At 39.6% G+C, this 26,962-nt stretch overlaps 1 protein-coding gene and 1 non-coding gene across 3 annotated transcripts in view; both read left to right on the top strand.

Moving 5' to 3' along the window:
• N4BP2 (NEDD4 binding protein 2) overlaps window positions 1-19,195 on the top strand; it is a 54,959-nt gene extending 35,764 nt beyond the window's left edge. Inside the window, exons 11-20 of one of the 2 annotated variants that reach the window (XM_046940904.1) lie at window positions 905-3,213; window positions 4,193-4,278; window positions 5,000-5,042; window positions 5,847-6,091; window positions 7,560-7,678; window positions 9,008-9,146; window positions 9,267-9,452; window positions 11,844-12,012; window positions 13,450-13,573; window positions 14,375-19,195. In XM_046940904.1, the coding sequence (XP_046796860.1) occupies window positions 905-3,213; window positions 4,193-4,278; window positions 5,000-5,042; window positions 5,847-6,091; window positions 7,560-7,678; window positions 9,008-9,146; window positions 9,267-9,452; window positions 11,844-12,012; window positions 13,450-13,573; window positions 14,375-14,420 (3,466 nt within the window). In that variant the 3' untranslated portion in view covers window positions 14,421-19,195. The remainder of the gene's footprint in view (window positions 1-904; window positions 3,214-4,192; window positions 4,279-4,999; window positions 5,043-5,846; window positions 6,092-7,559; window positions 7,679-9,007; window positions 9,147-9,266; window positions 9,453-11,843; window positions 12,013-13,449; window positions 13,574-14,374) is intronic. The other variant, XM_015285447.4, reaches the window with a different exon arrangement.
• Window positions 19,196-20,994: 1,799 nt separating this feature from the next.
• MIR6586 (microRNA 6586) lies at window positions 20,995-21,104 on the top strand. The gene has a single exon (NR_105455.2). It is a non-coding gene; the product is annotated as a microRNA 6586 (primary transcript).
• Window positions 21,105-26,962: the final 5,858 nt, after the last annotated feature.

The raw sequence follows: 26,962 nt of genomic DNA, 5'->3' as shown, positions 1-26,962 counted from the left end.
ACAAGATTTTAAAAAATGAGCAGTAAAGGGATCTAGCTAGCAAATAGATGCTCTTTGAAAATCTGAGTGTAGCTGAGTTACCTTTCAGTAAATCAGTCTTGGTTAACTTGTGTTCTCCTACCTTAAATATGTGCTGTTGGATGTATGCTGTAAATAGAAAACACTTGAAAACTATAAAATGTTTTTCAGAAGAATGTAATCCCGAATGCAAGCAAGCTATGGTTTGAACTTCTGTGTTGGTGTAAGATGATGTTCTGTGCAATTGTAATGAATTACCAACTTGCTCTCAAATATATGTAATGTAGAATTGTCTAGGTTTATGTTAGGCATAAACACAGATTATTTTGTAATGGTTAATCTGAATAATGTTCTTATATGCATTGTCACAATGCATAGGAAATCTTATTTTATTCTTTTTTTTCTTTATATTTAATGAATTTGAAATTTTTGGACTTTTTTGTTTAGCATCAAACAATCAGGAGAGAGCAGCAGTCGCTAAATAAAAGAATAGCTGCCAGGTTTGCAGATACAAAGGAGGAAAGATGTGGTAACAAAGTGCTCCAGTACATAACTGAATAGTGGGAACAGTGGAAGATAAATTCCTGGAAAATTATTCCTAGACACTTAGGTGAACTAAAAAAGGGTTACTTATCAAAGAAAGCTCTGCTTTGCTTAGCTCATTGTTTTTTATAATGAAGTATTGAGATTTGTCTGAAGTCATCTTAAATTTGTTTTCCTCTCACTAAGATTATTCAACTGGATGATTTAACTATCCTGAAAGATGGCTTATGATCTGTAATTTTTACAGTATTGAATAGCAAAGCCAAAATGTCCTTGTCCACATTTTTAAAGTGCTTGAAGAAAGATTGAAGTAGGTTTATCTTTATTCCAATTTGTCTTTCAGAGAAAGGGAGGCACATTCTGATAAAAAGGAAAACAAACCTTTTGCTTCTGATTTGGAGCCTCTTAATTTACCTGAAGATGATAAACCTCTTTCCAGTTCTTCTCTAACTTCGGAAAGTAATTGTGCTCCTGAAAGTTATCAGAAAGAGGAAAAAGAAATGGAAAATAACTCAGTGGAACACAATACTGGGAGCAACACTGTTCAAGATGACTTGGATGTTCATTTGTCAAGTTACGTAGAGAAAGAGCTGCCCTTGGAGAAAAAAGAAGAAAAAGGAGAAAGAATGGAAGAAATTACCGAAACAGAAAAGGATGAGACTGATATGATCACAAATGAAGAAACTGTATGCTTGCATAGAGGAGGAGCTGAAAAACACAGTAATGACAATGTTCTCAAAGTTCAGACTGAAACTGAACAAAACAGTGAAATAGGTACGGAGTCAGATTCGACAGAAAGAAGTAACACAGTAGAACCAAGCAGCTCAACTATGGAGGCATCAGGAAAACCAGAGCTGCTGAACTTCCTGGGTGACTGGCCTGTACAACAAACAATGGGACAGAGAGTCAAAAGAACTAGAAGGCTAGACAGATCTTCCCTGAAGAGTGACAGGGAAGGTAAAACTCCTAGTCAGCTTCCTGAGTTAGGTAAAGAGCAAGCTGGTCTACCCGATACCTGTACCATTGTAAATGGCCAGGAGGGAGAAAATACAACCTCTAGTTGTTTCTCTGTTAGTTCAGATAAAGTTGTGCCAGACCTGCAAATGGTGGGACATTGGCCAGTATCGTTAGAACAGCGACAACAAAGGTCAAGGAGAATGAGAAAGACGAGTCTAAGTCAGTCTGATGAAGGTAGAAACACTGAAGGTGATATTAATAGAAGTGCTCTTGACACTGTGGATGTGCTTCGTGGAACACCTGTGGACACTGTAGAACAGGATGTGAAGGAGTTGCATTTTCCCCAACCTGAAATGGTAGGTAGTGAAACAGTCGCTAAGAAAAAAACCCAGCAAAATAAGCGAACAAGGAAACATCACAAATTAGCCCTCACTTTTACAAACAATAATTTGCCCCACTCCAAAGAAGAGGAACAGTTGTCTGTGCCTGATTCTGTAGAAGAGAAACAAGATGCATGCTCGTGTAAACAGATAAATAGCCATTCACAAACCGAATCTCATGATTTTGCTCTCCTGTGGAGATTAGAAAATAAAATGCTTTTTCCTCAGACTGTCAAAGTATTGCATGGCAGACTGGATGGCTTCAAACCCAAAGATGTGGATGATGCCTCAGGTTCTCAGGAAAAAATACCTTATCGAGTTATGTATGATAAAAGTACATTTGTGGAAGAAAGTGAACTTATCGATATTGATGAGACTGAAAAGCTAAATATGCTGTGTAAACTCTTTGATTCATTTTCAATTGAAGCTGTGAAAGATCTGTACGAAAGATGTAACAAAGACATAAACTGGGCCACCGGTCTACTCTTAGACTCTGATGAAAAGTTACACAAAGATGTTAATACTGAATGGTTTCAAGTAAAAGAAGCTGAGCCTGTTGCAGACTTTGATTTCAAGGAAAATACCAACTATGATGAGAATCTTGAAGATTGCACACACACAGAGCAAATCACTGGGGCCAGCGATGTTTCTGATCCTTCAGAAGACAAGAACTCATCAGTCAGCACTGAGGAAAGTAGAGCTGCCAAGACAGTTGTGACAGGTGCTGGTGTGTCTGACTCATCTAATGCTATCTTGTTGAACGATTTGGAGGAACTGAAAAATTCCAGTGATACAGCTCCTAGAGGCTATGCAGGCAGCTCAGCAGCAGGTGTCAATGAGCAGTGCATTTCTGGAATGCAGAAGGTAGAGTCTGTGAGTCCTGTTGAAGAAGTGATGAATAAGGTATCGGTCTCACAAGTTGATGTAGATTTATACGTACCCGTAGCTTTATCTCATGCTCTTGAAACAACCAGCAATTCGAAATTAAGTAATGAAAGTGACAGTAACTCTTCAGAAAGCAATGCGGAGAATGCCAAAGGGATGCCTTTGTTACTGGAAGTGAACGATGTACCTCTGGTAGATTCTAGGAATGATGAAGAACTGGATACTGATAGAGAAAATCTGGGGAGTTCCAGGGAGATCAGTGGTAAAGAGGAAAGTGGAACTTTGCTCAGGAATGAAGATGAGATCAAGATACAAAGCCCTTCACCAGTATCGTCTGCAGCCTTTGATATAGATAGCCTAGAACTAACTTTACCTCCTGAACTGGCTCTCCAGTTGAAAGAAATATTTGGGCCTGTTGGCATTGATGCAGGTATGGGCATAATTTTTGCATAATTTCATTGTGCTTTTTTTTTCCTTTGTGCTTGATTGTTTTAGAATGTATTTACACAATTCCTCGTGATACTCATGTTGGCTTTTTTGGTCTAAAAATGGAACTGAACCAAGCATGATGTAAAGCATAAATCCAGTAGTGTTAACTTCTAATTGTGTCTTTTTATACACATACTTTAAAAGCCTAAGAAAACATATTGGCTAATTTGCCTTTTTAGCCACAGGCCTTTGAGCCTATATTCCTTTGAGGAATATTGAGATGATGAGGAAGATATGCATGATAAGTGGTTAGGAAAAAAACAAAGAAGGGGAAAAAGGCCTTAGGTATCAGCTGAAGTTGTGAATATGAATAGTTTAGAGAGAAAATAAAGTAAGTCTATACTTAAATGAAAATAAAATGGGGGAAAAATAGTTTATTGATGTACTGTGGTGAAGAAAGCCATAAGCAGCTTGAACATGCATCAAAATACAAAAATCATAGACTGATAGAGAAGGAAAGGAATGAAAACACGAGGGATATAACTTACTTTCTTTCCCTTTTTTTCCTTTTATCCTAAAGTTTATATAAAACCCTAGATACCTGACTTATTGGTGGGTTTGGCTGCTTCTGCCTTGCATACCCACACTCTCTCTCTCTCTCACTATATATATAAATATCTATTCTTTGATAAACGTTCAGCAAGTATCAATGAATGTCAATGGGTGCAAACTTTTTCTGCATGGAGGAATTCAATGACACACCTTTGCTTTTTGAGACTTGGTAGTTACTGAAGGTGTGTTGTGTTTTTTTTTTGTTTTGTTTTTTTTTTGTGTGTGTGTGTGTGTGTGTGTGTGTGTTAATGACAATTTGTGCAAAACCTCCAGAATTCAATTTAATAAGTACTAGGCTACTGTACTTTCAATGCTTGGATAAGATTTTGTAGAATGCTCTGATGGATGTACTTTCTTCCTTCCACAAGGATCACTAACTGCTGAGGATTGTGTGGTTCATATTGATCTGAATTTGGCAAAAGTGATCCATGAAAAATGGAAAGAATCTATTCTGGTAGGTAGATTTCTTTTGATGTCAAATACTGTGTCAGACCATTTGTCTGTATGTCTTGACCTAAAGGTGTGTGCAAGATGTAAATATTTTTGTGAGATCAGTGATGAAATACAATTGTATTTTGTGAACTGTATGGAGTATGGGGATGTGTTGTTATCTGTGGAGCTGTAGAAAGACAGCTGAAGGGGTGGACTACAAGTTACCAGTGTTTCATCATGAAAAAGGAGCCTTGAAAATGAAGGGCCATAGTGTGAAATCACATTAGAAGGCTGATAAAATATACACTAGCTGAAATCACTTATGACATTTTGACATGTAGAAGTTATTTTATGAATTATTGTGTGTAGAAAACATCTACGTGTATGTTGGTTGAAGAGTTCCCTAATCTCAATTCCAACATAAACACATGAAACTTTTCTTTTCTTTTCAGACACGCTTTTGTTTGGTTTATTTAGTTACAGATTGGGATAACACAGTTATGAAATGTTAGTGGTGGGGAGTGTTTCTAAAGCTTGTGCTTTTGCAGATATCTTTATCTTTTAAACTTCACTTTTAAAATATTTTTTTAAATACATTTCTTTTAAAATATTTAATCTTTGAGAAATACGGTGGAACATTATTTTACAGTTGATTTGCCTAGAAGCAAAAATTTGCATAGTTCCAATGTGAATTTCTATGTTAATAGCTTATTAACAGTCATGTTTTTGCTGTTTTCATTTAGAAGCGTCGGAGGAGAGATGAATCATGGAAGTTGTCTGCAGAAGGTATGCTATGTACTTGTTGTAAAAAACAAAAAACAAACAAACAAACAAAAAACTGCTGAATATGAGCCAGCAGTGTGCCCAGGTGGCCAAGAAGGCCAATGACATCCTAGCTTGGATGAGAAATGGTGTGGTGAGCAGGACTAGGGAAGTCACCCTGCCCCTGTACTTGGCATTGGTGAGGCCCCACCTCTAGTACTGTGTTCAGTTTTGCTCACCTCAGTACAAAAAGGACATGGATGTGATGGAGCAGGTCCAAAGAAGGGCAACAAAGCTTGTGAAGGGCTTGGAGAATACGCCCTTTGAGGAGCTACTGAAGGAATTGGGGCTGTTTAGTCTAGGGAAGAGGAGGTTGAGGGGAGCCCTAATTGCTCTCTTCAAATACCTGAAAGTTGTCTTGCAGTGAGAGCGTAGTCAGTCTCCTCTCACTGATGACAGGTGACAGGACGAGGGGAAATGGCCTCAAGTTGTGCCAGGGAGATTTAGGTTGCATATCAGGAAAAACTTCCTTACAGAAAGGGTTGTTAAGAGCTGAAATAGGCTCCCCAGGGAGGTGGTTGAGTCATCATCCCTGGATGTGTTTAAAAACCGTTTGGATGTTTTGCTCAGGACATGATTTAGCAGAGGGTTCTTAGAGTTAGGGTAGTTTGGTTAGGTTGAGGTTGGACTTGATGAGCTTTTCCAACCTGAGCAATTCTGTGGTTCTATGATTCTATCTAGGCTGGAAAGCATCTTAATTACTTTGACTTTGCTTATGTAAATAAACTAATTGTTTTACTTGTCACCTCATTTTTACTGCTTTTGAAGGTTCTACATTGATTCAGCAGATAGATATGAATGACCCCAAAATGCTGTTATCTCAAAATGCTGACAATAAAATGCAGAAGAAGGGAATGAGCTGGGTTTCAAGCTCATCTAACGAAATGCAGACTAAAAAAGCAGCAACATCAGAAGTTTTTCCTTTTATGGATCACTGGAATGCTCGAACTCAGAAAGTTTCCCTCAGACAAATAATATCTGAAGAAATAGCCATGCAGGAGAAAGAGGACCTGGTATGAATATCACAATTTTTATACAGATTATGTGATTCATTACCATTAGTAAAACGGAATGTCTTATTTAGTGACTCATCTTTGTGCTGCTTATTACAGCCAGAATTCGAGAGATAAATGCATGCCTATTGGTGTTATCAACTTCAGTGATACAGACATTTGCTTGTGGTAAATGTTTGTTGATTTTTCTTTTAATTCCTTTTTAAAATGTAACATTTTGATGTTTCACAAACAGATCATGGTGCTTTTCGCTATACAGGTTAGCATTTGCATTTGATTGAATTGTTTTTTCATTGCTCATTTAAAAAGAGAGAGGTGATTTGTGTGACTTCCTTTTTACTTTAATAGGAAGTTTCCTTCAATAGGAAAGAAATATCAGCAGTTTCTTAATTAGCTTCTTGCATTGTTTATTTAGAAATGATTAAATTTGTTAAAATTTTTTTCTAAGAAGAACCCACAACATTCCTAACAAATGACACCTATATTTTAATGTATTTGAGGATAACCTCAAGCAGTTTTCTGTACTGACTCGTCAGAAAATAACAGTATTTACAGAGATTTTTGTTAGGCGTTTTCCACACAGTTCCCATACGCTGCCTTGTTTGTGTATGCGTAATACTGCCCTCTACTGTGTGGCAGTTCAGAACAGGCAGGTCTGTTGGTAGCTGTCTCATACACAGCTATCTTAGAAAGAGATTTTTTTTTTCTACCAATAAAGAATCTTGGATTTTATTAGCCTATATTTTCAAAGAATGGTTTGTGGATTCTTTCCTTAAATTCATGCGTGTGGCTCACTGATAACAGTGATGTGATGTCCACAGGTTTGGATTCATGGAGCTTGGCTTTTTTCTGACAACTTTTTTTTTTTTCCTGCAGTCTGAGTATTGGGATGATCAGAATGATCAATTTGTACTGGGCTATAATTAGTGTAATTATAATGTGTATGTATGATTATTCTCCGCACAACTTTACAAATGTGAGTATTTAGTACACTTTAACTTCAGATAACTTACACTAAGACAAAATTGTTTCCTCTGTTCTATAAGTAAACATGGCTTCAACCCCAACCTCTCAGTATCACTTTCTGCAGATACCTGAGTAAAGGTGAACTTCCGACAAGTTTAATTTGAACTGGATAGACAAGCATCAGATACATTCCTAAACTGAAAGTCCTTCTAAAGATAGCCCTTTTACATCATCTAAGTTATGAGGCAGCTCCAATTGAGTCACTTCAAATGACTGCAGAGAACTGCAGTGGTGTGCAGTACAACTCAGTTGTCCTTTTTTCTCATCAGATCAGTGTGGCAGGCTGATACTGATGTGTTGTCATTGCTATGGGTGCATAACTACTGAGTGAACAGTTTGTTTGAAGTCCTAACAAATAGCAGTATAATTGGATTGGTTCCACTTTTACTATATTTTGTTCTAATCATGAACTTGCAATATTATTCCTTTGTCTTCTGGATAGAAACGTGTTCCTTCTATGGCTAGAAAAGATTGTGCTGCTAAACTGAAGGAGAAGCAACTTTTTGAGATGTTTCCAACTATTAATCAAAATTTCTTAATGGATATCTTCAAGGACAATAAGTAAGAAGTCTTTAAAGTTCTTTGTAAAACTGCTATTCAGTAATACTTCGTAGTGCACGTTTGTTGTCTTAAATACCAAGAGTTAAGGTTCTCCAAATTGATGCCTTTTTTTTTTTAACTGACATTTTGTGTTTTTTGTAGATTTAAATAAGGCAAAAGTAACTGGTCTTAAAAAAAAAAGAATACAGAAATTGTTACACCTGATTCTTCATTTGAAGAATAGACAGCTTCACTCAGCAGGAGAAGTACATACCTGGCTGTTGACTGCAGTTAGTGGAACTGTGTATTTGCTCTGGAGTTGTGGTGTAAATTAAGTGGGATAAATTGCTGAAGGATGTAACAGTGGGTGCACAGCAGATAGCATCCAGACCAAGAGGGAAGCTGCTATTGCCTGATGTTAGCTGCTAGTAGTTTCCTTTGTTGCTGCTATAGTAACCAGGAATCAGCGCTCTCTGTTTCTTCTTGCTTGTGTTATTTCTTTTCTGCATTATATTTCTGGTGTATGTGGTGACCTTCTTAAAGTCTCTGTGAATTCAACTTCTTTTCGTGAGAAACTTTCCTTTTTTCCTCCTTGGCCAGTTGAATGTCTGTCTCTCCACACAGGTTTGCATACCTGTTTGTCAGTTTTTCCTCTTGCCCAGGTTATTATCAAAACTTTTCCTTGTGAAATGTTTAAAATAAATTGTTTATCCACCTCTACAGCTTAAATATTTCTCTCGTTTTTCACATATGAAATTCTTTTTCGTAGTGTTACTTTTCCTAAAATCTACTTCTGACCAATGTTCCTCTGGTCTGCTTACTGAACAGCAAGAATAATATTAAGGAGAAAAAGGGCTTACTAGAAATGTAATGCCTGCTGATCTTCTATTCTTACTGTGTGAAATTTCTTAACAAAAAAATTGACTGCAAATATGAGGATTTTCCTGCATAAGCTTCAGAAAACTGAGTTAGTTTTGAGCTAGTTTGTACTAGCTAACACAGTCCAGAGGAGATTTAAGATAAAGTAACTTATGCGGCCCAGACAGCAGCATTTACTTCTAAATGGATGTCTGTGTTTTGTTAAGATATCATGCAATTTACTTCAGTATTTAATTGTCCTTCTTGTATTTGAATGCCCCTCAATTACGTCTCAGATGACTGAGACTGCTTGTGCGTTGATGCCAGCAATGCAATACGTTTGACAAAGTTGACAAAGTCTTTCTGTAAATAAGCTTTATTTTCATAGGCATTTGTATCTGTAACACTATGAATGTCTGTAATATGTATTTTGATAGAAGTACCTGCTATTAATGTCTTTGGAAAGTCACAGATCTTACTTATCATTTACAGCTATTCTTTAGAGCAGACCGAACAATTTCTGAACTGTGTTCTGGAGGCAGATCCTGTAAAAACAGTTATAGCTCAAGAAAGTGTTCAGCGAAATGAAATTGTTTCTTCATACAGTGCTGCAAAGAGCCGGGAGAAGGTGGTATTATTATTATTTTTATTATTATTATTTTTCAAATAGCAGTTACAAATGTATCCAAAGCCATGCCAGTGAAAACACCTTGAAAAACATTCTTAGCTTCAACATTGCAAATTTTTCCAGGCAAGAAAAGCTAAGGAAGAGGATGACGTTTTGAGTGAAATATTTCAAGAATATGAGTATCCACAGTATGATGACTTCAGAGCAGAAGCTTTTCATCACCAACAAAAGAGGCAGGAGTGCTTGAAAAAGGCTGGGGAGGCCTATCACATGGGAATGAAGCCTGTGGCAGCATTTTATGCACATCAGGTAAACTTAAATATGGTGCTTGCTTTCTGTGTTTAGAGACATAATTAAATACTGGATTGGAAGAGATAACAAATTTGTTCCTACTGCAGTTGATAGATTTGCTCAGTTACTGTTGTATTTTGAGAATCACCTTACACTTAAACTTGCATTCATTAGTAATGATGCTGACACGTGAAACTGATGTAACCAAATTCAGTGTGAAACTTCATGAAAGATCATATGCAAGTGCTTAGATGTGCTAAATATCTCATAGATTGCACTCTCTCATCTGCATACTTGTAAGCACCAAGATCTGTGTCAAAGTGGTCTTGCCAGGTTTCACTAAAGCAAGACTTGGAGTGCAATAAACATTAGCTGTTGAAACCTCTGTGTGTCCCTGGGACTCCTCTTAACTGATGAAGAACTGTTTCTAGACAGCCCTCTTGTACTTTTTAGGAATCAAACAATTGTTAGCATGTGATCTTTTGCCTCAGAACTGTGCTTATTTCATCCTTCATAGGTCTTTGGAAGATGACTGTCCTCATTTTGTATATCTGTATGGGTGTAGGCTGTTTTCCTGTCAGGATAGTGTGGTGTGGTATGCCATGCATTTTGCCATTCATCTGTTTTCTGAAGCATAGATCTACTGCTGATCAGTGTTGTAAACTCTGGCTGGGGAGCACAGGCAATCCAGTCTTGATTCAACCCACAATTCTCAGCATATGTGACTAGGGCTGCTCTAAACGTAATGCCTCCTATTCTTACTGTGTTGGCTCACAATATCAGAGGCGGGTGTATGTTGGTGATATGGCAGTAGAGGCTGAACCTTCCCACCAATATTCTGTTACATTTGGTGCTGTGTGACAGATGGCAGCAGAGAGGCAGTCTGGCAAAAGGGCCTCTGACATGGAGGTGCATGTGAAGCAAAGGTGTGTCATTGAATTTTTACAAGTGGAAAAAAAATTGCACTCATTGACATTCATCAACAGTTGTTGAATCTTAATGGAGACCAAACAGTGGATGTGAATACAGTGAGGCAGTGTGTGGTGCTCTTCAGCAGTAGCAATGGCAATGTGAAGGACAAGCCACATTCTGGACAGTCATGCAGATTTTTACATGCGCAGCGTGCAGGCTTTTGCTCACAGCTGGTAAAAATGTGTAGCTAATGGTGGTGACTGTGTTGAAGAGTAGTGTTCTGTAGCTGAGAATTTTTTCTGTTAAATAATATTATTGTGTTCCTTGTATCTGTTGTAGTTTCCGTGGAAATAAATAGGAGGCATAACTTTTTGAGCACGCTGTGTAATTTGAAGTCCTCCCTTTGCTTTTGTTCTTAAACATAATTATAAATACAGTCTGGAAATTTAGAATATATATATATATATACACACATATATATATACATATACATATATATATATATATATATATATTAGGTAACAGGAAGGCAAACCAAAGTACCTTTATTCATGAAAAAATTCTCATGTTTGGTGGCCTTGTCCTGTTCTGGTAATTCTCTGCAAGTGAGAATTATAGGGCTGTTATCTCTGGTCTGACACTAATGTACTTCAGCTGATCCATTTTAAGAAAGTGTAAGACAGACTGTCACTTCAGCTCTCTTGAGCCCTTGTCAGTCCAGTACCTGGAGTTAAGTCTTGCATTTCATTTTAAATTGTGCTTACAGATCGTCAAAGACATAATTTGTTGACTTTAGTCTCTCTGATGTGATCACTACAAGGTTTGTGGGAAACAGATGGTACTTGTTCACGGTGTACTGTTAATGGTTCTGTACCACTCCTTGCCTTTAATTCCAATTAAGGCTGTACTGCGATATCATTAGTCATAAAAGATGTCAAAAATATTAGGAGTTACAGTAGTCAACTCGTCAAGCTTTTGCACTTCTTGGCTAGTCTGATATTTAGAAACACATTCAGAAGATCTAACCTCAAACATAACTCAGCAGGGTTTTCCTGGGTAATTAAGCAGTTTCTTTGGTACTGTTTCATAAGTTTTTGTTAAATACTTTCAAGAAGTAAAATGCAGTAAATAAAAAAAAAAAAAAGTAAAATTGTTAGGATAATAAATCTGACAATTGGCACAAAGTGTGACTTTTTAGCTCATGTAATGATTTTATATTCCTGTGCCTTCTCTAGCTTTTTCCCTTCCTCGTGAAGCTTTTGCTTATGGTTCTTTTTGCCAGCTTTGAATATTTTCCTGCAAACAAATTTCATGAAATCTTCTTGTGGGTAGATTTCACTGAGCTGCTTCTAGAAAATGTGTTGTGCTTATAAACTTCAATACTTCAAACTGTGAGATTAAAAGCACCCTGTCAGTACTGTCATTTTGAACCCAGCAACCAATGTAGAGCTTAAATCATGTCTCAGACTGTAATATTCCATGTACATTTGAATAAAGGGTCGCCTTCACGAGCAGAAGATGAAGGAAGCCAACCATGCTGCTGCTGCACAAATCTTTGAAAAAGTAAATACTTCCTTGCTGCCTCTGAATGTGTTGGATCTGCATGGTCTCCATGTGGATGAAGCTGTGAATCAATTGTCCAGAGTGCTGCAGGAAAAAAGCAACGGTAGGAAAAAGCTAATAAATCTTGTCTCCTAAAAATTATTCTCCACGGTCTCTACTAAAAAATCACTGTACACAACAATAACAGAGGGTCCAGTTGTAATTCAGCAACATGTGAAAGCAGCTGCCTTTTGTGTGGTTTTATTTTCAAAATTCCCCCATGGAAATTGTTTTCCCTGGCAAGACAATGATTATTTTTGCTCAGTGGTGCTATCCTCCCCCCAGTGCCTTTGTACTTGTTTGTAAATCTTTTACTCCTGTTTTATCCTCCGTTGTTATTTTTTTATTGAAGACTTCATCTGTTGAAGATTTGATCTCTCCCTTATGGCGTTTTTAACAGAGATGATAATGCAGATGTTTGTGTCAAACTTGCATAGCTTTGTTGGACCTTTCTTGCTTTTTTAAAATCTTAAAAAGAAATAAATCACTGTGTTGCAATTCTAAGCACCATGATTATATTGTCTTCAGCTTTCACATGAAGGTGTGTAGTTTAAGCTATCTGTTGATAAGCGTTGTATAAATTTGTCAGCAGGATCTGAGATCAGAATTGAGATCAGAATAATGCTGCTTCTATAGATGTCATGTGTAGTTTTGCTTGAGGGCTTGTTTTGTCTCCCAGTGAAGAGAAGTACTTCATGAGTGTTCTTGCTGTTAAAGGACATTTTCTATATTATTAGTTTATCCTATAAATTTAAACGCATTGGGAGTGCTTTTGTATGAACTATTTATTGTGCAAGTTACCACTGCACAAAGCTATTTTATGATAGCTGCTCCACACAATGGAAACAAAAAACTACAAGTGTTCAACAGGGAGTAAGATGTTCAGTCAGAGCTAATCAAATTACATTATCTTGTTTTAGGAGTAGAATGTTTGTTTGCTTTAAGCTACAGTCTGATGCTATAAGTTTAATTTCATGAAGCTACACTGACATCAGGAGTTTGGGAATGGTGGGAGGGGCTCCTTGTTCACTTCATTCACCTAGTTATTGAAAAAAATTCATGTTTGCTTACATACATAAGAGTGGGATCAATACAGGACACTTAGTGCTAATACAATTAACTGTAAACTAATACAAAAAGTGAGAGAGAAAAGTTAAGGAAAAATATCCTGTGATCATCTTTAACTGACAAATCTTGGTGGTTGTGAGAATACGACTTCACTTATATTTTATTTCCTCTTTTACAAACTTCCATCAATTTGGGCTGATGTTATCTGTAGGATATGAACAACACCTAACAAGGGTCGTGTGCTGATCTATTAAATCATGTGTTGCAACATGGCAGAAATTACAGTGTGGTATAATTGCCACAAAACTGTGTGGATTTATGTTTTCCATCTTCTTCCTTTATATATCCATTAACGTTTAATTTCTTTATTCATGTTATTGTCACTTAAAAAATAGAGAGTAAGTTTTAACTGTTACTGTGCCTGCTATTACAGAGTACCAACAGTCTGGTGGTAAACCTTATCTCTGTGTTATCACGGGAAGAGGAAGCCATAGTCAGGGAGGAGTTGCTCGCATCAAACCAGCAGCTATCAGATACCTCACAAGCCACAACTTCAGGTGAGTTTAGGTTTTTGTTAGTGGGGTGTTTTTTTTTTCTTATCCCACATTTAACTAACTGAAAATTGGTCTGTTTTAGCATATTGCTGAGCTACTAAATTGATTGATGTCCATCTGCTGTTTCATAAGACTGGTACAATTTTATGACTCAAAACTGATATAATGGATACCTATTAAATCTGAGATGCTTTCTTCTGACATAAGTGAAAACACTAATGAGTTGAAGTTGTCTAAACGTAGCTTAGTTGCCTCTTTCCATTTAAGGTCTCTAGCTTTTTAATGTGAAGAATTGTTAATCATCCTTTTTATTAGTCTCCAATATATGTTTCAGCTCTCAGCTTCTTATATGGGACAGTAATTTAGCAAATCTGGTGTTGGCATCAATGTGTTTGCTGCCTTTTCTTTATGGGAGTATATATGAAGGTGACTGTGAAGGTGGGACTCAGAGCGGAGACTTCTCTTCCCAATTCCCTCTCACTTTCTACAGAACACAAGAGAGAAAATGTATTTTGAAAGAAACGTGAAAAGAGAAGCAGAATGAGTATGACCAAGAATACTGGGCAACCTTTTTTTTTCTTTAACTCTTCCTCTCAGTTCCTGCTGTCTCCAGCTCTTTGCCTCTCCAGACCCTATAAAATCCGCCTTTACTGTCACATCCACAGGATGCGATGATGATCTCCTGACTCTCACATGCACACTTACTTGACTGAGAACATTAATGCTTTCCATGTGTTTGGTGGTGGCTTAGAGATATGACGTTAAATGTTTCATGTTGAAACTTCATCTTTTCTTGTTTCACAGGTTTTCAGAAATAAAGCCAGGCTGCCTGAAAGTCATGCTGAATTGAACGGTTGATGAGAAGAGGAACATAAAAAATGAGATGTTGGATTACAGCTAAAAACTTTTTGAATAACTGCAATAATATTTTCTTATCTGTTTTAAAGGATGGTATTTATTAGAAGTGGTCTCAATTTGCAGCAAATGGTCTTGTCAGTATGTTTCCAACAACGTTTTCTTGTGGGATAAATCTTTTTTTAATCTACCAAAATCTACCCAAAAAAAAAAAAAAAATCCAGGTTGTGAAGTCTTCATAATGCAGATTAAGAATTCTGATGAGGATTTCATGTTTTCAAGGAAAGTTGAGGTACAATTTTTAGGTTCAGCAGTCTTCTCAGCTTACTCAGTCCGTAACTCTCACTTCACCTATTTAAATTCCAGTGATTTCAGTGTTTTTGGAATGTAGAACCCTGTGCAGCTATGTTGTGATTCAGAACTTTGTGCTAAATTCTTCTGAAGAGCAGAGGAGAGGTGGGAACTCAGCAACTATTGCGATTTTGAATCCTGTTACCGTTGAATGTTAAAACACTTCCAGATTTCTTTGAGAGTCAGAGGTGTTCTTAGTAGTCATTTTGTGACAACTTGACCAGTTCCATTGTTCTTACTCTATTCCAAATTACTTTTGAAACAAATGGAAGGACTGTACATTAAGACCAGGTACACGTTAGGTAATTTTTTGTAGATTTAGAGATCTGTTAAAGGAGGCAATAAAACATCTACTTAGACATAGCTAATGGGAAATGCACTCATTTGAAAACAAAACTAAACAAAAAAAAATCAAACCCACAAGAACTATTGAATGAAAAGTATACCTTTTATGACTTTTCGAATGGAGTGAAATTGGTACTGTTTCATTTTACAGGTATTTAATAGTGATGTCTTCATTCTGTGCATATTAACTTTGGTAATCTCCTTGTAGAAAATCTGTTTATCTTTGAGACATTTAAAATGTATTTTCAACATCAAATTGAATGTGAATATTACAGTAGTAATCGTCCATCTTGAAGAAGGTATGAAAGGTACTCTGTCCATGGTGGCGTTGCATCTGAATATACCTGTTTTAAAAACAGAGACACAAAACCGTGCCACAGAATAAATAAATAAATAAAAAACCAAAGGGACTAAAAAACCCAATAAATAGAAACACCTGTACTTTGGCATGGATTTTCAGCAAGCAGTCAGAACCTTTTCTCATTGGAGTACCTTCTACAATGAATTACGTCTTACACCTTTACTTCCAGAAGGGCATAGGAATTCATTAAACTGGTTGTTTTTTTGTTTGCTTTTTTTTTTTTTTGTTTCCTAATGTAAAGCTTTGTTTTAAGAATGGATATGAGTTGTGTATTAGAAATAGTATTAATAGGTTAAGGATTAATAGGAGAGTTTCTCGTTCTTTAAAATACTTTCTCAGTAAATCTTATCCGGGAACTTCACGCACGTGGAATTTCTGTATGAATCCATATGTGTGTGCGAGTTCTGCCATTTGTGTGCATGGGTAGTATAAGCAAGGAACTTCTGTGAGAAAAGCTGTGCGCAGAAATAGGTTTCATTGCAAAATGTGTTGCTGACAAATGGAAAGACTTGAGGTTTACTGAATTTACTGCTGTATTTACTGTAATAGATACACAGTGAATGCAGCATACAATAGATCAAAAAATGAGTTTCTCATGCTTTAACAGATACAGTAATCTTTTTTGGTGATTCTGAATGCAAGAATAGCTTGAGTAATATTTAATCAGACTCTTACTGGAATAATTCTTTTAAGTAATAAGTTTTATATTTTTTATGGGTACTTTATTAATTCATGCCCCATTTTCTCCTTGTTGAGCTATACTGTTAAGCAGTGTTTGAAGTACAAAATATTTGGGCCCCCCAAGCAGCACTAGCAGGGTTGTTTATGGTGCTGCACCTGCGGGGTGAAGCCCACGCTCCATCCTCTGTGACTGCCTAGAATGAAAGACTGATGTCTTTCAGGCACTGGGGCTGCAGACATCTGAAATGCCTAAATGGAGCTAGGATTGTTCTTCTGGACAAAGAAAGTTCCTTCTGTTTTTGAGCAAATTTTTCTTACTGTTGCTTTTTATACTGAATGGACATGTGGCTCTTTGGGGCACTTCTTTGCAGCATAGTCCCTGCTCGTTGGCCTGGGTGGCAGAATTGTCCAGCAGAGGTCTCAGTTTATACTTGGAAGTGTCAGTATTGAGCCACTGGGTGCCAAAGTAATTCAAGTGAGCTTGTACCCAGAGAAATGCCTACGCTTCTGGTTGTGTTGGGAGGGGCCTGATTCACTCAGCACATTCACACCATTCTGACACGGACAAAGACAGCTTAGATTTCAGTTCGGAAGTTGAGCAGGAGTTGTTGCCTTGTCCATCTGTTCATCTTAGCCTAGTTGTTGATGCACTTACCCAGGAGGTGAGAAGCACAGCTTTTCTCCTTCTGCTGGCTAAGTGAGGAACAACAACTGCACCCGGCTCTCACTTTCCCATAAAATGCTCTACCTGGTGGGCTCACGGTCCTCCTGGAGTGCCACTTTCTGAGCCTCTCTTGAGCCTACTGCTGTAAGATAATAAATACATTAATTAATCTCTTGAATCAACACCTTTGATCTTAAGTTAAAAAAAAAAAGTGCAGAAACAGTCTATGGAAGCTGCACCCACAGATTTTCAGTGTCCCTCCCTCTCATTGTTTTCTCTCTTTATGTGTTTAACCAAATAGGGCTAAAAATGTTCAGGGCAAAACCTCAGCACCATGCCCTACTAGGAGAGCTTTTCTCCCATCTGTCAGTCAGTGGAGAAGTGCAGAGCTGAAGCAGTTTGGAATGTTTCTCTTTCTTTCTCTCTGTCCCTTGTGCCTTTGGGTACAGGCCTGGGTTCACTGAGGTATGTTGGATACCATACCTTCCTGCAAGCTGGTGGTTTGCCTAATTATAAGTTGTTGATCCCAGCACGAATTTAGATGAAAGTTGTGGTTTAATATTGTAACAGGCAGAAGCAGTCTTGCTTTTATTGAAACTATAGACGAAACCTCTATCAGCTTCAGCAGCTTGACATGAGGCATTGCCCTTCCGATTCAGAGAAAAGATGATGAGCTCAGCTGTTTTCATCTGTAGGAGTTTAAGTGTGTGCTTAGAAGCTTTACTGAATGGGATATAGAATGGAGCAGAAGATCAGTGCGGAGAAAGAAAGTAGGGTTCTATTATTTGAAAGCATGAAGTTTCTTAATTCTTGCCAAACTATCCAGAAAAACACACAGGAATTCTCATGTTTCTTCAATTGCTTTTATAATAGGATAAGGATTCTATAGTGGGATGAATTATTTAAAATAGAATTGTTTGAAAACAACATTTGAAAAGAGGTTACGTTTTAGACTTCCAGCCTTTCTGATGTCTTTTGCAGTTGCATCAGTGTGAGTCATGAGGCATGTTGTGAAAATAATGGATTTTATATTTTGAATCCAGGTAGCACTTAGTCGTATGGCCACCAGCACTCTGAAATTACGTGCGACTTTTCAAATGCCTGTATTGTGTGCCACTTCTTAATCTATTCAACAGCATGTGGTTGCAATGGCTGCTCGCCTCTAATGTGACTTTTGGTTTCTTCTTCTATGAAACGTTTTAATGTTTACTTCAATTTTTAATATAGGAAGATTCTCAAATTGTTCATACAAAATTCAGTTGAACGCTGTAGCTCTAATGTGTAGCCCTACAGTAAAGAAGGAAAAGGAGGAAGGAAGAAAAATGCAATGGGGATAGTTCTTTTCCAGAGTGGTGCAAGTGTTTGGAAATATATTTCCATTGGTCATGAAAGCAATGGGGCAGAAGTGATTTTTAAACAATATCTTGATAATACTCGGGTTAACTTGGGTTTTGTTTTTAATCATATGTGGTATAATCTTGTCTAAACTCAGTGTTTTTTATAGGCCTGCTGAAGGACACCTCAGGCAAAATGTAACTGGCATTTTTTGTGGCTTTTGGGAACCATTGTGACTTGGGAGTCTCCATTTTAGCAATGCAGATGCCCTAGTTTAACCTAGGCATGTACGTAGAGTGTCAGGAAAGATCTTCACGTGTTTAGCAGAACATGTATTCTAAACAAGTACACAAGCAGGTGAAGAGTAACCAAATTGTTACTTAATCTTGCCACAAAATATGTCTGGTAAGTAAGAGGACGATTTTTATTGTTGATGATAACAATGGAAGATCATTGTAAATGTACTGCGATAAACCATACGTGGACTCTCTGTTGCTCATGGTCATGTCTTCAAATGCATTTCACATTTGCAGAGTAGTATTGCCCTCTTCACAGAGTGAGGAAGAGGACAGAGTATGAACACTGAAAAAGAAATGTTTGTTACCATGATGCCTGTGCATCAAAATTAGTTGTTTTTTTTTAATAAATAAAAGTATTTTTAATTAAAAAAAAAAACAACAACACAAAAAACAGTGACAACCCAACTGATAATGCTATTTGAGTGCTACTTCAACTAATTGGAGTATGCCGAGTACTACATGACTGTGTGAATATGCATGTGAAAAGACCGAGTATTCTGGTAGCTACCAGGTGTCAAAGCTGTCAGGACCAGTACATTGGAAGATATCAATGTCTATTTTTAAATTGAAATTAAAAAAAAAAAAAGATTTTTTTATTTGTATAAAGATGTAATTTTGCTGTTAACTTCCATTCTTTTTTTTTTTACTGAAACACAATTTTGTAATTGCGTTTAGAATTTCTAATGTGAAAAGGAATTTACAAAATCTAGTTTAATAAAGGATTTTTGCCACAAGAAGAGCCTCCTGTCCTTCCTTGGAAGAACACATTTCAGCTTTTATCAGATTTTGTCAAATAATAGGCTTGCAGTTCTGCATGGAAGCCGCTTGTCCCAACTTCGGGATGCCATCTGTAGAGGGAGAAAGCAACCATCTGCAGGCACAGGAAGGAACAGATTTGTGGCCTGAATTTAAGTGATGTGAGTGGGAGCTGAATGCTCACATTACTGAAAATAAGGGTTGTGGTTTTAGGATCTTTTTTTTTTTTCCTGAAGTAGCTGAAGAGATGGGACTGTTCTGTGGGAGATGAAGGTGGTGGCCTGAGTGAAAGGAGGGGCAGGTCTGAGTGCCGTACAGATGGGTTATTAGTGGAGGATGGTGTTCTGGATAGACCTCATTTGATGAGAACCCTTTGGTCACTGGAAGTCATTGGTCAGATCCTGAGAAAAGCAATTGCTGTATAAGCACGATTTCAGAGCTCATAAACTTGGCTTTTCCCAAGGCCATTTTGTGCAGATGTTGCTCGATCATGCTTCTGGAAGAGTGGAAAGACACCTGAGAGCAAAGTGCTGGCTTGAGTCCTATGTATTTTATTACCTGAGGTGGGGAAAACTGACTTTGACACGAGTTAACTCCTGCAGAGTCAGTCCTATGACTTTGTTGTCTTATAGCCTGGATACGGTGCTGGAACAAGCCGGCTTTGTGCATTTGCATAGGAAGCCCTAATAAACTGAAGAGAACAGTGAAAGTGGGATTTGGAAACGTGAAAACTTGGTAGATGCCAGCTTAGATCTGACAGCTGATTCTGAGCCATAGCCGCTGCACCACAGCCTCAGTGAATGCCTGGTTGGGTTTTGGTCATTACTTACAGACTCCTTTTCCTGACAGCAAGATCCATCTTGGAGAATAGTCCCTCAAGCTGCAGTGTTTTAAAGTGGGAGTTGATCCTGGACTCGCCTTCTCTGAAGGAAGGACAGAGTTTTTTGTTTGCAGAGCCCAATGTGGACACGCAGCTTGATGCTCATCCTTGCTACAAGAGTCTGTGCTGATCCGACAGCTCCTGCTTTGGTTGTGCTTTTGTTTCCTTGGTGTGCTGGGCAGCCCTGAGCTCCTCTGCTTACAGCTGGGAATTTTCTCCTTGTTTGCGGTTCTGTATTTTACCTTGTCCTAACTTAGGGAAATGATTGAACACTGTAGCTAACAGTTGAAGTCTATTAAGAAATGCATTTTGGGGGGCATGCAGAAAATGTCACCCCAAATCACTAAACTGTGATGGAAGGTGGTGTCTGCTGGCAGAACGTGTCAGGGATGTCGACAATAGGTGGTGCCCTTGCCAATGACACGGAGTGGTGGTGGCATCGTTCCTGTGCCCCTACCAGGGCTGCTGTTTCTCTCTGTGGAGTGCGCAAGAGGATGTTACTGCACATCACGTGCTATTCACTTTTTTTTTCCCCTAAGAAGGAGACTACAGTATTCAGTGTTGGTGACATTTTTCTTTCTTTCTTTCCATATGGGTGGGGTAGGGTTTGTTTTCAAAATGTTATTGCTACTCTGTGCTAAAGACAAAAGTGCATTTTGCGCTTAGATTTGAAAGAGATAAGATGGGGTTTTCTCCCTCTGCTGCCACATGTTGCTCTTTGAAGGTTGTCTGACTGCTTGGACAAACAGCTATCAGTCTGCTCACACTGACATGAAAATAACTTCTGCTGTTGGGTGCAGCCCAGTGTCACTGTGGGTGCTGCTGGTGGCAGAGGCATCTTGAAAACGGTCATGGAGAAGAGCCCTCTTGATTTTGCTTGGCTTTCTGGAGCCTGCTTGGGCTGACTGTGGTTTCTAACCAGTTGCTGCCAGATAGAAGTTCACCTTTTCCTATAGCTTGGGTGGCTTCCATATGGCATGGAGCTGGTTTTTGAGGATTACCTTTCCCACAAACAGGGCCTGTATTTGTCCAGAATGCCAGTTTGGAGACTTGGCCTTTTAGGAGCTTGGCATTTGTTCTCTCTTTGGTCTCATGATTAGTTGCACTCACAAAGGGCCTTCCTTACCAATGCAGGTGAGCTGGGAGGAAGGCAAATGCTGGAAGAAAACTGCAAGAACAGATAAGGAAAGACGTCATATGGCAGATGGGTAGCATGGTGTCCAGCAGAGATGCTGCAGGATCAAGTGGTGAGGTACCTTGCATAGAATGGGCTTCTGTGCTGGGGCAGCTCCCTTCCTCCAGCTCCCACAGTGCAGTGCTGATGTACCCAAGCCATCATCTTAAGCAGACCGCTGCTGGGATGCATCATTCAGGGATCCTGCTGAATTAAATTCACACTGTAGATGGGGCTTGACATCCTGCAACTAGTTTAATACTGTGGTCAGGTTCTGCTTTTTTTTTTTAAAAAAAAAAAAAAAAAAAAACTTTATTTATGTATCTTGCTTGCATTTTGTAGGAGTGCTACGTATCTTTCTCTTAACTGAGACAAAAACTGCTACGGAGTTTGAAGGGGGAAGAAATTGCAGTTTTTGTTAGCATGTTGGCAGTGAAATGAGGCTTTTGGCATCTATTCAGAGGTGAAAAGTTAGGTGCTCCCTGCCACTATTTTAGAGTTTGGTAAAGGCACCACATATCCCCAGCACCACCAGAGGTCCCTGTGGCCTGAGACCCTTGTGCTGTTATGCTGTGTGAACTTTTAACCCCGGCTGCAAAAGCAGAAAGAACTGAGCAGGGTGGTGAGCTCAGGATAAAAGCCACCATCTTGCTTTCCTCCCTAGACTGTTTTGTATCCCCTGTAATGGGGTTGGGCCTAAAACCAGGCTTGTGTGCTCATTGTGAGCAGGAATGCTTTTCAGGTGGCTCAAGAGACACTTGACCTGATTTGAGATGTGTTAAAATAATAGTAAATTATTAATGCTGATGCATTTCCTCTGTCTCATGGGAGTGTGATGGCTGCTACGTCATTGGGCGGTAGGACAGTGTGACAGTTGTTTCTGTTGTTTACAAAGGTTTTAGAAATAAGACTCCTCTACGTACACCCCATGAGACAACTATATGGCCTGGTAGGAAATGCTGGACAGGAGAGTGAGCAATGAAAATCCTCAGCATGAGCCACAAATTTAATCGATGTGGTTTGTAAACAGGAGGAAAGGTAATGTTGTCAGGTGGGAGATCTGCATTATGGTGCAGACTTGACTTCAGCTAATTCATAAAGTGCTGCTTGACTCCTGCCTCTAAGAGTTGTCTTCCTCACTGGGGTGCTATTCTTTTCATTTCAGGTTATCTTCCTTTACAGTGTCTGCAGTGCCACATAGGCAGGCCTCAGGAGATCAAGAGTTCCAGCTTTTCATCATTTACTGAGATAACCATGTAAAGTCTATACTGCAGAGACTAAAGAATGACCTTGCTGAGATAACACACCCTGGCTCGTAGAAGGGCACTTTTCCTCCAGAATCAAAGGACAGTTGAGGTTAGAAGGGACCTCTGGAAGCCATGTAGCCCAACCCAACTAAGAGCAGGTTGCCCAGGACCACATCTAGACAGCTTCTGAAGACCTCCAAGGAGGAAACTTCACCACTCCTCTAGACAACCCACAACAGTGCATGGTCATCTATCTGCAGAGTACAGGAGTGCTTCCCTTTGTTCCAGTTTGTGTCCACTGCACCAATGACAAGAGCCTGGCACCATTCTCTCTGCGCCCACCCTTCAGGTATGTATAGACATTGATGAGATCTCCCCTGTGTATTCTCTGTTCCAAGCTGAACAGTACCAGCTCTCTGAGCCTCTTGTCATACGGTTGTCCCGTACCTTCATTATCTTTGTGGCCCTTTGCTGGGGTCTGTCCAGTATGTCCATATCTCTCTTGCTCTGTGGAGCCCGGAGCTGGACCCAGCAAAGCAAGTGTGGCCTCATCAGTGCTGAGCAGAGGGAAATGATCCCTTCCCTCAGCCTGCTTGCTGTGCTCTGCCTAATGCAGACCAGGAGACTATTTGCCTTCTTTGTGGGAAGAGCACACTGGTGGCTAATACGGAATGGTCTCTCCACCAGTTGATACCAGCCTCCTCCAAAATGAGAGGCACAAGAATGAGATGGCCCCAGCAAAGGGAGGGCGGGAGGGAAATGTGGGCTTTCAGCCTAGGCCAGGCAATAGAAACTTGATGCCAAAATGCTTCCTGTGTGCAAAATGTACTCATTTTGCTGGATGCTCGCTCTGTCTCACAGCTGCCCTGTGCTACATTCTGCTGGGTGCCCCTGCAGTGCAAAGGATGGGGAGCTCCCAGGCGTGACAGACCTCTTCTCCTTTCCAAGAAGAATGAAAGCAGGAACCAGTGTTTTCTCAGAACTTCTGACCTCTGACGATTCTTTCTTTTCCTGCTTTTCTTGTCAGGGAAGAACCTGAGCTGTGTAGCCCTTGGGCAGGTTCAGGGTGGAGAGGGCAGGAAGCTAACCTGGCCATGGGGCCTCGAAGTCTCTCAGGCTGGGTGTGATTTCACAAGGAAAACCAGTGGAGCTTCTCCTGTGGTTTCATCAGAGCCACTGGGATCATTCTTGTGCTAAATCCAGGCACGGGGGAAGGAAGTTGAGATATCCCCGGGAGAGGGAGTATTACACAAGTTGGATAGTTTACGGAAACAGATGGGGGCTCGCACACCACACTGCATGTGGAAGCATTTATCAACTGGCCTGGACCTGGGTTCTCCTCCAGGCCTGCAGCCCGTGGCCACTGCTTTGCTCTTCTGTGGGCTGCAAGTACCTCGTATGAGCCCCCAAAAGCAACAACAGGAAAATGCAGTTATGAGTTGAGTTGAGTGTCACACATAGGAGATGCCTTGTTCTCTTTGTCAGGTTGATGGTTGTCTGGGGAATTAGGATGCGTACCTGATTTTGGGGAAGAATATTGAGTTCTGGGGAAGTGACGTGATTGCTTTTATGCTAGGCTGGCTCAGGGTGAGAACTGGTAGAATTAAGTAACCCTTAGCTGGTACCTAAGCAGGCTTCAGTTTTAAGAAAGGGGAAGCGCGTTTTCAAGTTGCTCTGAAGGAAAGCACTTCTCATACATCGTCCCGATCACCACTTCCCTGCTGCTGTCACGGGAAGATTAGTTCTAGAAAGTTATTGCACTGTTTCTGCTTGTCAGATAACAGGAAAGCAAAGGGTGTAAATGTCAGTGGTGCATGCTGCTGGCAGCTGGATGTCAAGAGACGTATTCCAGAGAAATAACAAATCTGTTCAAAGGAAAAAAGATATAAAGGTAGCAAAGTGTATGCCTGTTGTTAGGACTGCCAGAAACAGAGGTCTCAAGAAGCAGGGTAATCTCTGTTCACTGCAGTATGGGTTCACCTCAAAAGGAGGCTGGATCCACTAGAGCGGCGGTGGCCATAGCCCAGCCTCCCTTCCTAGCAGCACAGTTGGCCGGACCTGCATCATATCTATTGACATCTCAAGGAGGAGGTGGAGCCTTGGAAGGAGTTGAGAGATGAATTGAGAGTTAGCCTTGTGCTGGAGTTTGGGTTCTGTTTTGTCACCATATGCTTCAAGCTGTGTCACTCTAACACAAATCTGAGGGGTGTTTAACAACTGTGTTAGCTTCTGTAGAAACCAAAGCTTAAACTCAGCAAGGCAAAGTGATGAATGACGTGATGTGCCTTACCTAAATCCATGTAGGAGCTTCCTGTGAAACTGCATTTTCATTTCCTCTTTCAGAAGGAGTTCCCTGACAGCGAGTAATTCTGCAGATACTTCTTTGCCAGATCTATTTCAGAGACCTTTGCAAACGCTCATCCATGCTGCAAGGAGGTCCCCCTTTGTTTGGTGTTCCTACCCCTGGGATGGAATTGTGCTCATGCACAACCCATGTTAGTTGGGGTGCCCACACCATGGGGGTGTGGGCAACGTACCTGACCTCCCCTGTACTGCCCAGGAACGCAAGGGAAAGAAAATAGCAGCATCCTGGTTTTCAAACATGCTACTGGCGTCTTGACCACATACATTTTTTCATTCTCCCCTTTGAAAATGATTATTTAAAAAACAAGAACAATAATAGTAAAACCCCTTTTATCAAGTAAACGCTCTCCTTGTATGTTGTTTACAGTGTTGTTGAAATGCATAGATATAAGAAAAACATTATCTTTATTTTGTTTAATCTAATGGCCACCTAGGACATGAGAAAGGCTTGTAGGGGTAAATACAGGAGGTATCATGAGCGTCATGGTTTCCTTCCTGAGCAAATCTAAGACCAAAAAGGAAAGCAGGCAGAGGTGACAGGGCAGCTTGCTTAGCTCCATTCCCAAAATCTGCATCCCGCCGCCTTCTCCAAGTGAGAAATGGATCAATGGATTGAGGGACAAATGTGACCTTTCACAGTAAACCAGCCCAAGTCTAACATGATAAAACCCCAGGTTGTATTACTGTACATAATTGAAACCCTCAGTTACTTGAGTTTTAAGACTACATTTCTGGCTGTCAATTTAGTTTTCAATAAGGACATACATATTTGCAACCCTCCATTCCACCCCCATAAATATTTTCCACAACGAGGTGTTTGTTTCTGAAAGTCCCAGTTAATGACTCATACTGGGCTTAAAAAAAAGGAGAAGCAAGGTATTTTTGGATGTAATAGCAATATTCTCTTACAGCCAGATGTTCCCCTTCAGTGCGCAGCATGAGGAGGTGAATAGGGGCAGAAAAGAAGCAAGAAAGGCAAGAACAACAACAACAAAAAGCAAGTTTCAAGGAAAAGATAGCATTTAGGCTGCAATATTGAACCTGCCTTTGGAACTGCCTGGGTGCTGAGCAGTGAGCATGGAGCTGGAGGTGACCTGCAGCATTCCAGGTCACTCGGAAGTCAAGTCACAGAGCAAGGCTACGCGAAACACGTGCATGGCTATGAAAACTCTCCAGTTTTTATGCAGAAACTCCACAAAGAACAGAAGCACTAAAAAATCCCTCCGTGACATTCACGTATCTTTAGGAAAGTATTGGGTCCAGGAAGCACAGTGTAAGAACATGGGTGGAAATTGAGACGTTAGATCACGTTTGCAGTACAGCCTTGTTGTTTGTTTTTTTTTTTTTTTATCACAGAGCTCACTCAATTCAAACACTGTTTATGAAGTATTTTACGGATGGATGAGCTCTTTATCTAAACTGCAAGCTGCTTACCCAGATGGCCTCACATCTGGATTAGTCTGCAGTACAAAGCAGAAAAAAAAAGTAGTTGAATTTTTGAGCAGCTGCTATCTGTAACAGACCTAAAATGAGTGATGGTCAACCAGGACGCTTCTATCAATATTCTATGCAAATGGTGGTTATTTCTCTACTTCTGAGCCGCAGCGTTCTAGTGGAAGCATCTCAAAATGTTTGGGTGTCTGACTTTCTTTATTATGATTGCAATGGAAACTTATTGCCTGATTGCGTGTGCTGGTATTGGGTAACACAAACCTACTTAGAAACGGAAGAGCGGGTGTTTAATGTGAAAAGTGAGCGATGCAGGTTTTCCCATAAGGTGTTGAAGACCCTTATCCGAAATCTCAAAGGAAAGGAATATTAATGTTTTTGGGAAGAGGCCATTCAATGCCTTCTGTGAGCTGCCTTTACTTGTCTTCGTCCCTACTGGTAATTAACTGAATTCATTTCTTTTCATGGGGAAAAGCAATGAACAGATTCCCCAGCCTAACTGTGTAGCACTGCTCTGCAAGCCTCATCTCTGCACTTTTACAGTGTTTCTGTGCAGGCAACGTTACTTCAGCAGCTGTTCATATTTTTGGCACAAACTGTGTTTCATCTGCACATAAATGATCTTTTTTTT

The sequence above is a fragment of the Gallus gallus genome, chromosome 4 (assembly GCF_016699485.2).
Source record: "Gallus gallus isolate bGalGal1 chromosome 4, bGalGal1.mat.broiler.GRCg7b, whole genome shotgun sequence".
NCBI classification, from domain to species: domain Eukaryota; kingdom Metazoa; phylum Chordata; class Aves; order Galliformes; family Phasianidae; genus Gallus; species Gallus gallus.
The sequence above is the reverse complement of the archived record's forward strand: the minus strand, read 5'-3'. Positions and strand labels throughout refer to the sequence as shown.